This window comes from Rosa chinensis, chromosome 6 (assembly GCF_002994745.2).
Source record: "Rosa chinensis cultivar Old Blush chromosome 6, RchiOBHm-V2, whole genome shotgun sequence".
NCBI lineage: Eukaryota > Viridiplantae > Streptophyta > Magnoliopsida > Rosales > Rosaceae > Rosa > Rosa chinensis.
In genome coordinates, this window is record NC_037093.1 from 33,362,491 (window position 1) to 33,377,294 (window position 14,804).

At 38.2% G+C, this 14,804-nt stretch overlaps 1 protein-coding gene across 1 annotated transcript; it reads right to left on the reverse strand.

Moving 5' to 3' along the window:
• Window positions 1-990: 990 nt before the first annotated feature.
• On the reverse strand, window positions 991-3,335 carry LOC112171211 (3-dehydrosphinganine reductase TSC10A). Its single transcript, XM_024308424.2, has 3 exons — window positions 2,626-3,335; window positions 2,180-2,470; window positions 991-1,290 (listed from the first exon to the last, which is right to left on the reverse strand). The coding sequence occupies exons 1-3, from the start codon at window positions 3,296-3,298 to the stop codon at window positions 1,283-1,285; spliced, it is 972 nt and encodes a 323-aa protein (XP_024164192.1). The 5' UTR covers window positions 3,299-3,335; the 3' UTR covers window positions 991-1,282.
• Between the last annotated feature and the right edge of the window lie 11,469 nt (window positions 3,336-14,804).

The window sequence follows — 14,804 nt, forward strand, 5'->3', positions numbered from 1 at the left end:
AAATATGTTTTAACTGCAAAACCCAGGTACTGTACTTCCTTAAATGAAAAAACGTATATTTTGAAAAACTTTGACCAAATCAATCAAATTACTAACGAAAAATCAATCAAATTGAAATTTCCAACAAATCTTGATGCTATCGGCACTAATGCCCTGGGTATGGATTAGATGTAGAAGCTAAAGGAATAGTTTTGCGGCATGAATCCATTAAATTCATAGGGACTCATCGAAGTCAAAGTACGACAAATAAGCTTTATATGAACTTAGGAAAACTTGACAACATCATAAGCTAAAATTAGCCCCCGCCCCCCCCCCCCCCCCCCAAAACTTTAATTTCTAGTTCCGTCCCTAGTCCCAGGTTCGAGCTTTCCGGAGGGAAACATCAAGCGCGGCGGAAACTAGGTCCGTCCCGACTGCTACCGCCGGTCGATCTCATCGCGGAGTAGCTTGCTCGCTTTACAACTACTATAGACGCCACTGAGCTGAGTCGACTGATCACTCGATTTGTTCGATTTGCTTTTGGTCTAGAATACTCGGTGAAGATGGTTTCAACTATTAGTTTAGTTACTACGATCTGTCAAACATGACATAAAGGTTCACCAAGCCTCACCGCTTACTATTAACCCTTCGCCAAAGAAACATTGCCAAAAACCACCACAGATGGTTGAGCTGGTAAGAGTCTCCAGGTGTGGAACCCCCACACTCGGGTTCGAATTCCGCCGAATCTGATTAAAGTTAAATCCAATCTAGTCTTGGTAGCCAGAGAGAAGGAAGCGGTCTGACATGATCCCCTGACATGGATTAGTCTCTCGGCCTAGGAAGCCTTTGAGGAACCGTGTGATCTCGATAAAAAAAAAAAAAAAAAATTACACTATTAACCGTGCATAGCAGTTAAAGTGAATTTTAACCATCAAGTCCAAGACTTGATTCATTCTCAACTTCTTATGTAGCAAATTATTTCATTAGAAGAGATTATTGAATGTTTGCTGCTGAAAATAGGGCAATTCATTTCAAATTATCGCTACACTTTTCAATTATCCACACCCTTATAGGAGTTACATTCGTTCTGAGTCAATAAACAAGATAATCTAAGCAAAATGGAATTTAAAGCCTAAACTCAAAGTTTAAAGATATAGTTCGGCTTCCTTGTGTCTGAAAGTCTAAGAACACCATGAAAGCATCATAGTAAAAAATTAAAGTTCTCCTTCGAGCAACTGTGTTCATCGCTATAATTCAACAGCTGAAATCCACTAACAAGTACCCAAATCATGCAGCAAGAACTTCAGCTACCTGATATAAGAAATCATATGAAAACAAGAATTTTTATGAGTTTCACTGATAACCAATTAATGTAAGGAAATTATCGCAGTCAAAGGAAACAACCGGCCAGATTCTTAGAGTGTTGCTTTAGAAGGAAAAGAGGGTTCTTGAGATGCCATTGTGGTTGGACAAACAAAGAACAGATGCCATTGTGGAAAAATGATTAAGGAGTCAATACACCAACTAAATAAGGAGCTGCACAAAGCGGAAACAAATGACTAGAATAGACTACAACTGTTTACTCTGGCTGGTTTGATGCAAAATAATTTCACTTGTATCTCCTACCAACTAGTAGGGGAAGCACCAGAGCCTTCCTCTTCCCCAATTATTGGAAGCCAACTACACAAAGCCTAGTCTCCTACCAACTAGCAGGGCCATCTTACAATGGACTGTATTTTCATTTTTAAGTCATTACTCATTACCTATTACATAACACTACATGCACCATTCTATTCTAAGCTTCTTCTCTTAATGCTATTCTCTATGTTTATTAAGTCATTCATCATAGGTGGTGCATCTATTGATTATTGAAATACTCTTTAGGCTTGTAGCAAACAAACAAGAAGCCAAAATGGCAAGGAGTTGATAATAAGTCTCTCTAACATATTAAGTTCCTCTTCCATTTCAAAGTTCTTTACTTTTTAAGTGCATGCAACATCTGAAGGGTAAACACAAGAGATAGTAAAAGCTATCAGGCATCAAAACTAGCTAGATCACTTGTTAAGTTAGTAACGACAAGAATATTAGAAATAATTTGCAATTGTGTGTCAAAAAAAAACATAATGGCTAATGCAGTGATATCAAATTCAACCCTAAAACCAGATTGTTCAAGCAGTGACATGAAGAGTAGACTACTTACTTTTGTTTTGTCCATGCCACTTGTGTATACTTGTATACCAATTCCACTGAAATCCTAGAGCAACAATACGTATTATACCAGCAGCAACCACCTCCACAAATGCCATCATGAACGATCTCTGAGGTGACAACCCAACAGTGGCAATAGACAACAAAAGCCCTTCAAAGTTGCAAGGCACAATAAAAGAAGCAGACTTGATTCCATCCAAAGCTTTCTTCGCAACTTCCTCAGCTTTCATTGCACTAGAGGATTCCGTGATAATGTTGGTCAGTTGCGGCCTCTTCTTAGTTTCTGCAATTGAGTGCACATTTCAAATTACAATACTAACAAAAAAAAATTTCACAGGTCCCAAATCAAAATCAGATACAAAATGCTAAGCTTGATGCATCGAAATCGCATATTACTAAAATTGACAATAATTGCCACATGATTCATGGTTTATTTACCTTTAGTGAGTCCAGGAGTGTCAGTAGCCGGAGGGAAAATCAGCGAAACATGAATGTCGTCTACAATGACCTCTTGTTGTAGAGCTTCAGCCAAACCCCGAAGCCCAAATTTGCTAGCGGAATATGCCGCGTAGCCGTATATCCCAACCTGACCGACCTGAGATGACATTAAAGCAATGGAACCCGGTCCATGGTCCTTCCTGTCTTTCATTCTTGGCAAAGCAGCTTTGATCATGTTGAAGCTACCCATCAAATTGACGTCCACCATGAACTTGATCTCATCCAATCCCTGCTTCTCTAACTCCTGGGCCACAAACACTCCCTGGTTGATGACCAACACGTCAATCGGACCCGCCACCTCGACAGCCTTCGAAACTGCTTCGTAGTCACGTACGTCGGCAGCGAAGACGGTGACGTCGATGCCTGTGGAGAGCAGGATGTAGTTCTTGGCCTCCTCGAGCTTATCGAAAGAGCGCGCAAGGATGGAGACTTTGGCGCCCTCAGAGGCGGCGCGGTGGGCCAGGGCGAGGCCTATGCCGCTAGAACCACCGGTGATGAAGACGTGGCGGTTCTTGATTGGGACAGTGGTGGGGCGGGGGCGGACAATGAAGTAGAGGAGGAGGAGGAGAGCCAGAGGGAGGAGGAGGAGGAAGGAGAAGATGGGGTCCGCCATTGATTATGGTGGAGAGTCGAGTAAGTAAAAGGTCATGTTTTCCTTTGTTGGTTTGGGAGTTTGAGTTTGAATGGAAGTAGGAGGAGCTACCGATGGTTATATATATAGTAGGGTGGTGTAGCAAGCTGCATGCCTACAGGGTGATAGCACTATTATTCTTTTTATTTTTGGTAGAGACGACTGAATCACTATCAGTATGATGAATGAGTACATTCCGACCAAAATTATTCTTTTTGGTGGGTTTTAGAAAAGATAATTAATAAACCTTTTTTTTTTTTGAACAAAAACAAAATTAAGGTTCTAAATTCATTAGATGAAGGGGTGAATTGCTACATAGACAACACTCAAGATGATGATAGTCCGTCTTTTTTATGTTATTTTATTTTAGTTTGATGGGAAGAAAGAAACATTCCTAAGATATTTGATTTTCATGATTTGAATTCAACAGTTACTAGGTTCAGTAATTATCTTCCATGCTAAATTAGCAATGACAGCATTGTTAAATAAAGCAACATGTCTTATACCTAATTCACCAACAGATCTAGGAATACAAACTTTTTCCCAAGCAATTGCGGGACACTTGTAATTAAAGCCCCAAAAGAAATTTCTAACTTCATTATCAATAGCTTTGGTAAGTTTACTAGGGCATTTAAAACAAGATATGACATAGTTAGGCATACCTGTAAGGTTTGATTTAACAAAGGTTCATCTACTAGCTCTAGGGAGGTAGCCTTTTTTATAACTTGTTAGCCAAAACCCTTACTTATTGTGGAATCTTAGGATTGTGACATTTCATTAGGTATGTGGGAATATTTCCTTTAATTTTCTAGATGATCAGCATATGCGAGGCAATATACTTGTCATCATGCTAGTGGCTAGATCGGCATGAGCCGTAGGTCGAGAACCCTTGATATAGAGTTCAGGAGGTGAACTCGATAGATTAAGGTGGGTCCCGTGCAGCGAACCATATACACTGTTTAGGATCTTTGTACAATCGGCATGGTTAATACAGTGGGCCACTACACGATCATTTGTTTGGCCCCGGGGGGGGGGGGGGGGGTGGCGTGGGGGCGGGGAAGGAGGACTCTTCGTGTCTATAGAATTGAGTCTAATTTGCTTGTCAATGGAGAAATACTTTGCTCACGATGAAATTCCCATACTGAACCAGATAGGTAGTAGACTTAAGAAACTCTCCATTTGTTACAAGTCTCCAAATAAATTCATCATCCTACACAGAAGTTGAAATATGAATTCCCAAAATTTGTTCAACCACTTTGTGTTCAAGAAAGTCAAGGAATTTTGCCTATCCCAACATCTGTTAATAATAAAATCTTCACAATAACATTCTAGTCTATAGCAAGTTTTTGAGCATCTTAAAGTAAATTACTTAAAGGGGTACACCCAGTTAAAGGTCTAGAACTTGATGTTCTTACTATCACCAATTATCCATGTCAGCCCTTGTAAAACTATATTCTCTGCTGTCTACAATACTTTTCCAAGCAAGGAACAAGACTGTTTCTTTTTGGCTTGGAAGTAAGACACATTCCTTAAATATTTGATTTTCATGATTTAAACCCACCATTTACTAGGTTCAGTAATTATCTTCCATACTAAATTAGCAAGGGCAACATTGTTAAAGAAAGCGGTAGATTTTATACCTATTTCACCAACCGATTTAGGAATACAAACTTGTTCCAAGCAATTTAGGGACACTTGTAATTAGAGCCCCAAAAGAAATTTCTAACTTCGTTATCAATAGCGTTGGTAAGTTTACTAGGCCATTTAAAACAAGACATGAAATAGTTAGGCATACCTGTAAGGTTTAATTTAACAAGGGTTGGTCTGCTAGCTCTAGGAGGGGAGTCTTTTTTATAACCTGCAAGTCAAAACCTCACTTAATGTGGAATCTTAGGATTGTGACATGTCATTAGGTAGGTGGGAATGTTTCCTTTAACGATCTAGATGATCAGCATATGCGAGGGAATATATTTGTCATCATGCTCGTGGCTAGATCGGCATGAGCCGTAGGTTGAGAACTGACAGGGCCCGCTCTAAATTTCCCCCTGAAATCGGAGGTGGCTCTGCGGGGCCCACCTTAGGAATAACTTTACCCAAAATTCGGCAGAGTCACCTCTAGCAATAGATGCTATGCCCTGAATACTACTATGCCGAACCAGCTACTCTGCAGATTGGACATTTGAAACCGAAAGGCCTAGGGGGAAAGCATGTAAAACATTAGCATGAGTGGACAAAAATAAATAATGAAAATAATTTAAATAAGGTAAACTTTAATATTTTCCCACGTATTTAAACTTATAAAATCTTGATGCATGCAACGTTTAGAAAACATATTTATTTAAAATCGAAATCTCGTGAAAACATACCATCCCCGCTGGTTAAGATAAAACCGGACTAGCCCTGCCAATCAAGTAATAGTAGAGTATGGGGAAGAAGAAATCACTATACGACAAAGGAGCCTCCCAGGCTCTAGGCTCGACTACCACCTACAAACACAGGGTAAGTGCAGAGGAGAACTAATAAAGCTCTACTAAAACCTACGTGAGGAGGAGAACTAATAAAGCGACCCCAAGTATGGTGAAGAAAACATTTGAAAACATTGAAATCCATAAGGCTTCCCCAAGATCTCGCGATAAAGGCATGAGTACGATTCCCAACCGTACTCGAAAAATCTCATGAGAAATCACATAAAACAATGACGTGTCCCACACACCAAATATATTCTCGAATCGATAACAAATAGCAAGATCAAATTACAAATCGTAAATCCAAACAATAACCCTTTATCGGAGATAAATCATCGAAAGCTCAGTATCAAATAAAATAGTAACACAAATCCATTTCTGAAATCATAATCGATATAAATCATAATCAATCTCAGAAAATCATCATTGAAAGCAAATCCACGAGATAAACTGAAATCAAATTCCGAAATCGAATCATATGCTCAAATTAATAATCCAAACCAAATATTATCTGAAGCTAAACGATAAGCTCGATAAATGACACGATAAATTAATAAAACATTAGTTCAGAAAATAATTGCATGCATCATTTAAAATCAAAAGTGCACTCACAGTATACGACTAACGTGGCACCCAAGCGTAAGGATCCTAGTCGAGCGATGGGTCAGTACCTCGTCCTGTACAAAATTATATTTCGTAAACAACAATTCAAAAATTAAATGCGATTCTAAAACGAAACCCCAAAACTCCTCGTAAAACAACATCTCCTTCTTCTCGGATTCATCCCAAACTTAATCACTAAGACTGATTCGTTAATTAGGAGGCCAGAATCAATGCCCTCGCACCGGCACGTGGGGCCTACGTGCTGCCATCTCCAGCCCCCAAATTGGGTGACACCACCTATGCCAAAATCTTCATCTCATCGTCCCCAACAACATTCAAAACTACCAAAGTCCAATTCGAAGCTAAAAGTCCCACATTTACCTCGAAAGCAAAAGGGCCGATTTGAAACGCTAGAATTTGATTCCTTTGATTTGTCCTCCACGTTGCAAATTGCTTCAAGCCTTAGAGGGATTGATGTACGTCTCCTAAGCTTCAAAATGTGACAAGAATTGCAGCCAGAGGTGGTCGCAACCTGGAGAAATGGCCGGTGACCAGAAAACTGCTACAGTGCACGGTTTTTGCTTCGATTCTCTCTCCTCCATCCAAATCGCTGCAAACTACCGCGGCAGACTTCAAGGGGAGGAGGAGGCGGTCCAAACTAGACCGGTGGTGTGCCGTCAGGTGGTTGGACAACAAAGAAACTGACAGAAAATCAATTCGGGTCGTGTCGGCAAAACGGGTCAGCCGAGAGAGAAAGTGATCAGTGGTAAAATGGTGATTTTCGGAAATGGTAAGTTACCCAAGGTGAAATTTCTATTTATAGCCAAATTACTTAAATAGTAACTTTTACATTTTAGATCATAACTTCTCCATACAAATGCCGATTTGAGCGTGCTGCATGTCCACGAATTCGGTTTGACGTCCGCTACAACTTCCGTGCAGAACATTTTCTCAAATAAAGAACGAAACAAAAAGTCAACTTTTAGGTCCACTAAAAGTACCGAAACAAAGTAAAAAGTGAAAGTAATTGTCGTTTACCGTCCGAATGACTAGTAAACTGGTAAATTGAGATACGGGACGTTACAAGAACCCTTGATACAGAGTTCAAGAGGTGAACTCAGGGGATTAAGGTGGGTCCCGTGCAGCAAACCATATAATATGTTTAGGCGTAGTTTGTACAACCGACCTAGTCAACACAGCAGGCCACTACACGATCATTTATTTATTTATTTTTTTGGGGGGGGGGGGGGGACTGTTCATGTCTATCTAATCGAGTCAAAGTTGCTCGTCAGTGGAGCAATGATTTTGCTTAGAATGAAATGCCCATACTGAACCGGATAGGTAGTAGACTTAATAAAAAAAACTCTCCATTTGTTGCAAGTCTCCAAACAAATTCATCATCCTACAATAGGAACATGGATTCCCAAAATTTGATCAACCAAAAACTTATCAAAACTTTTGTAATTTTTTTTTCTGTGATTCATATTTCTAATTGAAGGTGAAAGTTTTCATTTTGATGGTCTCATTTTTTTTATAGACACAATACAAGTGAAAATACGTGACATTACAAAAAAAAAATTACAAATTTATTCTTGAAAAATGATTCCCATGCTAGGCACAAATCAGTTTTTAACGGGAGATTAATGAAAGTTAGTGATAGAGACCATTTGAAATGCTATCAAAAAGTTCAAGAACTAGTTGTAATCAAAATTAAAGTTCATGTACAGGGGTGGAGCCACATAGGGGCCTAGTGGGTCCCGTGACCCACTAGAGTTTAGGTACAAATATATATTTTGCTTCAACATAGTTTAACAAGTCTACTCTGGTGTAGTGGCTGTTTGATTGAGTTAATAATAGCATGGGCATAGGTTCAATGCTCCTTGTTGTAAGCTTTAGGGGTCTATTTTTTTTTTTTTTTTGGGTCTGAAAATGTGGGTTTATGTATGTAACTATATATTACATATGTAGGTAATTATATATTACGTATGTAGTGCTATTGTTCTACTTTTGAATTATAAAAGTTAATATATATAGTTATTGCTTTAGACAATTTACAATATGTATATCACTTTAGTTATTATTATTATTTTTAATTAAGTTTTGATATTTCGTGAGTGCCCCACCTTAAATCGAAATCTGGCTCCGCCACTGTTCATGTACCATCAATAAGATGGAGAATAAGTTCAAGTACCATTTGTGATAATAACCATTTATTTTATTTATCTTAATAGAAGATTTAACAGACTAATCATTTGTTGGCAAAAGGTGCGTTCATGGGTGGTTTTTGGTAACATCGGCAAAGGTATGTTTGTTAGCAAAAGGTGTCTGATTTTTCAATTTCTCTTGTGGGATCTTTTAACCTAGACAAAGTCCCTTCTTTAGTATTATTTTTAGGGGAAATTCTCATACACCCCAAATCTACCAATATACTTCCCATACAACCCACCAACTTATTTTTATTTCCACTCACACAAAACTTTCCACTTTTTCTCCATACTTTTCAAAACCACTCACTATTCATCCCACTAATACCCCTCTCCATATCTTCACCCTTTTCTCTCTCTTAAAATTAATTATGTTTGATAAAGCGTGGTGGGCCCATAGCTTGAAATTATCTGTTTAAATGTTAATTGCAGCTAAGCTTCATCCTTTATTTGAAGGTAAGCAGTTAAAACTTCATTATCCATTTTCGCACATTTAGATATTATTCTGTCTAGATTGGATTTACTTGCAAATTGTAGAAAATTTGAAAAAGAACTAGAAGAAGAACGAGAAAAGCTAAGAAGAACAAAAGATTTCCGAAGCAGACTCAGTCGAGCTACTCCTGATTACTGTGATAGAATATTCCTAGTACAGAAAAGAATCTATAAGCTTGAGAAAAATATAGAAGAACTAAAGTTTATGGTTATAGAGGAACAAAAACCTCTTGACTATTTAAGCATTGGTTAAATCCGCAAATCACTGGTATCAAAGCCTGCAAAGAGCTCAAAAGGGGAATCCCCAATGGGGACAATGTCTGAATTGATATTAGAGAAGTTGAATTCTCTACTAAAATCTTCTGATTAGAAACATCAGAGTCTGATACAAGAAGTATCTAGATATCAAGATCATCTAGATAAAGTACCAGATATAGTCGCTCAATTAGAAAAATTGGAGCAAAAAATAGACTATATCAAAGAACTTCCTAAAAGGGAAGAAGAACAGCTAACAAGTGTTGGCAGAAAAACCACTGAACAACAAAAAACGCTGGATTCTATGAATGATATATTGAAGGATAAGAAAAAGCCTCCAGTAAGAGCAAAGAAAGCTAATGGATTCAAACCATTAGAAAAACCTGAGAAGAATCCAACGCCAAGTACAATTTTTCTAGAACCTTCTACTAGTTTGACTAGTATTAGGTATGAAAAACCAAAACACTTGGTAGCAAGAGATGTCAAGATGATGAGCATCTTCGGGAAAAAGAAAGGAGTACAACACCTAAATACTGAAGAATTCGAATACAACGAAATTGAACAGGAGGTAAAAAACTCCGCAATTCCAAAATTAGATTTTAAACAAATCTACAAAAGGGGAAAGTTTGACTTGATGGATAGCCATCATTTCAAATTATTGGAATTCACAACCCCCTCTACAATAGGAGAAACAGATCTTTTGATGATCACGCCTGATGAAGTTGCCAGAGCAAGAACAAAAAATTATCAATTTATGCTTATTGGAGCAGTCCAAGTAGGCATAAAACTTCTTGCCCGAGAAGGCAAAAACTGTTCAGTTCTATGTGTCTTACAAGACAATAGACTAACAGATTTTCAAGCTAGTCTGCTAGGAACACTTGAAGCATCTTTATGCAATCAAGTAGCATATTTCAACTGCTTCCCAAATTTCTCAACTAGCTTGAAAGATGCAGCTCACTGTCTACGACTGAGAGTCAAGACAGATGGCATATCAATGAAAAAAGATATGCAAGAACTCGCAATAGTATACAGAATATACTATAAACTAATGAGCACCACAGTAGAACCCAAGACAAGGATATCAAATATCCCAGGTCATACTACTGGATACCTCACTAGTCAGAAGAACTATTCACAACAGGTTCACATGGTTACTTAGAATGAAGTAACTTTTCCTATTGAGTGGAAACTATCTGGTCCGAAAAAACCAACAGAAAATGCCAAAGCGGCAATTTATGAAAGCAGAAAGACTGGAGATATTAGTCTAAAATTCGATGATCACAGAAAAAGTGACGTGTGTCCTGAAAATGTCAGGATAAACAAAAATAATCTTAGAATAAGCTACAGCACTAGAGAAGCTAGTGTTAGTGGTACCAAATTCTCTGTTGAAGAACCAACAGAGCCTATCACTGAAGAAGAATTAGAAGCTGATCTAAACAGACCAGCAAATATGCTTACAGCACAAAAGCTCTATAAACTCTATGATGAAGCAGAATCTTGCGAAAATCCGGAACTATTAGAAAAACTAATCGAAGAAATGAAAATTTTCAAACCAGGAAAGGAAAGAAAAATCCTTCCTTATCAAGATATCTAAATGGAAGACGGAGAAAGCTCCAAAACTTTCATCATTAGAGAACAGGGAAAACTGAAACTCCCTGTACAGAAAGCCCCTACGGGCAGAAAAGAAGAAAGAAATTCTCAAAGATTTGTCCCAGAGGACAATATACCCGGAATACCAATTACCAATTACAGTATTTGGCTAAATCTAGACAAAGTTCTAGACAAGAGAAAAACTCTTGACTAATGGGTAGATAGTCTCATGATGGCGTCTGCTCTTACCCTTGGAAAGTTTGAAGCACCGGATCTTCAGGTGTACTATGAAACTACTCTCACTAGAGTAGCCAAAAAGTATTTCAAAGAGACGGCCAGAGGAAGAGACTGGTTAGAAGAGATAAAAAATTCCAAATCTCCGTATGATTTTGCAGTACCCCTGTATGATCAGTTCTGTGGAGATCTCTCAAATCTGAGTGAGAAGGCTAAAGAAACGGCCAAATCAAATATCTATGCTCTCAAAATCTGTGACATGAGATATTTTGAAGAATACTTGAATGAATTTCAAGAATATTACTGTACAATAGGTGAACTAGAGAATACTAATCTAATAAACTTATTACACAGAAAACTCCCTGAACCATGGAGAACAGCTGTGAGAGAAAGCATAGCTAAAAAACCGATTGAAAGATTTTCAGTTGGAGGAATTGCCGACAGAATCAGGCAATTACTAAAAGAGCAATGCAAAGCAAATCTCAGAGCCAAGATGGCCAAGAAACAACTCAAAGGAGTTGAAAACTTCTGTTATGGAATACTGGATATGCCAACCAACTGGGGATGTCATGGATCCAAGTTCCACAAGAAAAGAAAAGAAAAATATTACTCAAAAAGATTCAGAAAGAGTAATAAAAGAACAGATTGGAAATTCAAGAAAAGTTCCAATTTCAAGAAACAACAGGATGAAGATCCAAAAAAGAAATTCTTCAAGAAAAAAAAGATTACAAACCAAAACCATCAGAATAAACAACCAGGCAAGAAAGCTTGCAGATGTTGGTTATGTAAAGCTGAAGGGCACTATGCCAATGAATGCCCAGAAAAGGATAAAAGATCTACTAAAGTTCTATTTGAAGAATATGAGCCCATAGTAGAAACAGCAAATATGAAGGGCTACGAAATAGCCTATTCTAATGATGAAGAAGATGACAGGTCAGTATACTCTGCCTGGTCTGAAGAAGAAGAATCTTCTTACTCTGAAATTGATTCTGAAGTTGAATACTTAGAATCTAGATAGATGAATGTTCTTAAAATCAAAAATTGGGAAGAAAGTAAGACAGAAGCAATAATGTCTTCTTATCAGGTGAACCCTGGTACATTCGTTTATGACTACTGCTTATGTCACGAAAAGAATGGACTTCCTATTTTTTGTGAAGAGTCAAAAAAGACTTATCACAATGAATGCTTCATAGCTGAAGCAAGAAGAAAAACCAAGAATGGTCTTATCAGCCAATTGGTAGAGCAAGAATATGAAAAATATTTCTCTGAGCAAAAAGAGAAAGAAGTAGAAATTCTGTTCCAAGAAATTATGGAACCCTCTTCCCCAAAACCAAAGGAAGAAGAAATCGATGAAGAAAAGATCGATGAGACTATAGAACTGGTTGAACCACCAGAAAATGTTCCAGAAGAATGTAAACCATTCATACCTCAGGAACAAACAGCTTAAGAAAAAGAGCTGCTTCAATAGTAGAAAATCATCTCTACTAGTAGATACAGCAACTACATAGAGATTGGATTGAAATTCCATGATCACAAGAAATATCATCTACATGCATTTGTAGATAATGGATCAGGATTCACAGTTACAAAGAGATTTGTAATTCCAGAAGAACTCTGGAAAGAGGATAAGAAAAGAATAGCTATCGGTGTCCAGTTTGATGGAAGCCATCTAACAATGAACAAAGTAGCAAAAAAATGTTCATATCACCATTGGTGGAGGAACATTTATCATCTATACTCTCTGGCAATCTGAAGGCCAAGGGTCAGATTTCTTGTTGGGAAATGATTTTATTCTCCAACAGAGATTCATTCAGGGTGAAGAAGCAATAGGCTTCAGAAAATGAGAACGGGTGTTCTGGGCAGACAGGCTCACTCACGCCAAAAGTGTAGTAGGTCCAAAGTTTACTACCCAATATCAGAGATCGCAACAGACTAGTGGTGATCTTACTCCCTACAAGCCCAAATTCGAAATAATACTCCAAATCAAACAACAAGAAGAAGTACTTGTTTAAGAATCTTATGAAGAAGAAGAAGAAGAAGAAGGAACTAGAGAGGAAGAAGAAGCTAGTTTCATCCATGAGTATAACCTCAAGCACTTCCACAATAAGCTTGAGTCTCAAAAAATTCATACTCTTGATAAAATCAAGAAAATGCTCGAACAAAATATAGATGTCGACCCTCAAAAATTTTGGGAAAAAGACCCAGTGGTCTGTGAATTACGATTCATTAGAGGTATTACAAAGGAACTCATTTCCATTATCTATATGCGTTTTCGCATGGAATCTGTTGGCTGTTCATAAGTGTGATTTGCCCTATGAGCATAGAGAATTTCTGTGATAGTAATCAAGGTGCCAGTTGGCAAGGGGATCTTGGGCTATTCCATGTCCTTGAATTAATACTGATGACTCAGCCATCGTAGTCACAAAGTAATATGCTCAGAATCAAAATGAAAAGAACTCGAATTTTTATTCATAAGCCAACGGAGTACATCATTGTCTCTTAACCATTAGGAGAATCTAATCCAAATGCTAGCTAATGCAAAACAATGGTAGTCGTCTAACTTCTTTCGGTAATTCCAAAATAAAAGTGACCAGGTGAGTAGAGAGATATCAGTGGAGCAAGGCTCGCTTAAGTACCACTAATCTCATAACCTTCCTAGACATCACACTTACTTTAGGTGAGCCTACTTTGAAGAAAGACTAAACCATTGGCATTTACTACAAAAATATATGGCAATTGCCTATAACATCTCTTGGAAAAATAAAGACTTAAACAGAATTGGCGATCTATTGATCCCAGCCAGATTTGTAGTCTTCACCCCTTCAATCTAGATCATCTTCTTGATCTTCTTGTTCCACATCGTGAGCTTCTTTTGCTGCACAATATGCTTTGTGGGCGGTGACAATTTCTTCACGAGCTCTACAAATGTGTGCCCAATGACCAGATACTCCACGTCGAGAACATACATCTCTTTGCTCAGACTCCATTGATTGAGGTGCTTTGAAAGCGTCATTTAGATGGCTCTTAGTGTTGGTGGCGCCACCAACATGGCCAGAGGCGTTGCCTCCCTCTCTCTTTCCACGTTTATCTCTTCGGTTCTGTGTTCGCCTATTTTGGTGGTTACCTTCCCAAGTAGAGCGATTATATGAACCAGAACGTCCAGAAGTATCCCTAAGATTAGGGTTTCGCTCTTGGCGCCCTCTCTTAGAGGTGCGACTATAATTGGATTCCAAAATATGCTATGTTTCCATGGATCTCGAATTATAGTTCTTCACAAGAATGTTGTCATGCTTTTCAGCGACATTCATAGCTCCAATGAGCTCATGAAACCTTGTGATACGTTCTGCAGTAACATCGATTTGATAGTTCTTAGCAACCATCAATGCAGAGACCGGGAAGGTAGAGAGAGTCTTCTAAATCAACATCACATATGTGGTCTCTTTACCACAGAATTCCATTAAAGATTTAATGCGAAGTGCTTCCGAGTTGTAGTCAATAACTGACTTGAAATCACAGAAGCGGAGGCTATGCCATCTCACTTATAGGTCAGGAAGCAGGGAGTCACGGACGTTGCCAAATCTTTCTTCAAATGAGATCCACAGCCTTCTAGGGTCTTCTTCATTCATACACTCCTACTGGAGCGAA

Excerpts from the sequence above, each read along its gene's own strand:
- LOC112171211 (XM_024308424.2), bottom strand. The coding sequence starts at position 3,298 with ATGGCGGACCCCATCTTCTCCTTCCTCCTCCTCCTCCCTCTGGCTCTC. Across the intron at positions 2,471-2,625 it reads CACTCCTGGACTCACTAAAG|AAACTAAGAAGAGGCCGCAA; the intron begins GTAAATAAACCA and ends ACTCAATTGCAG.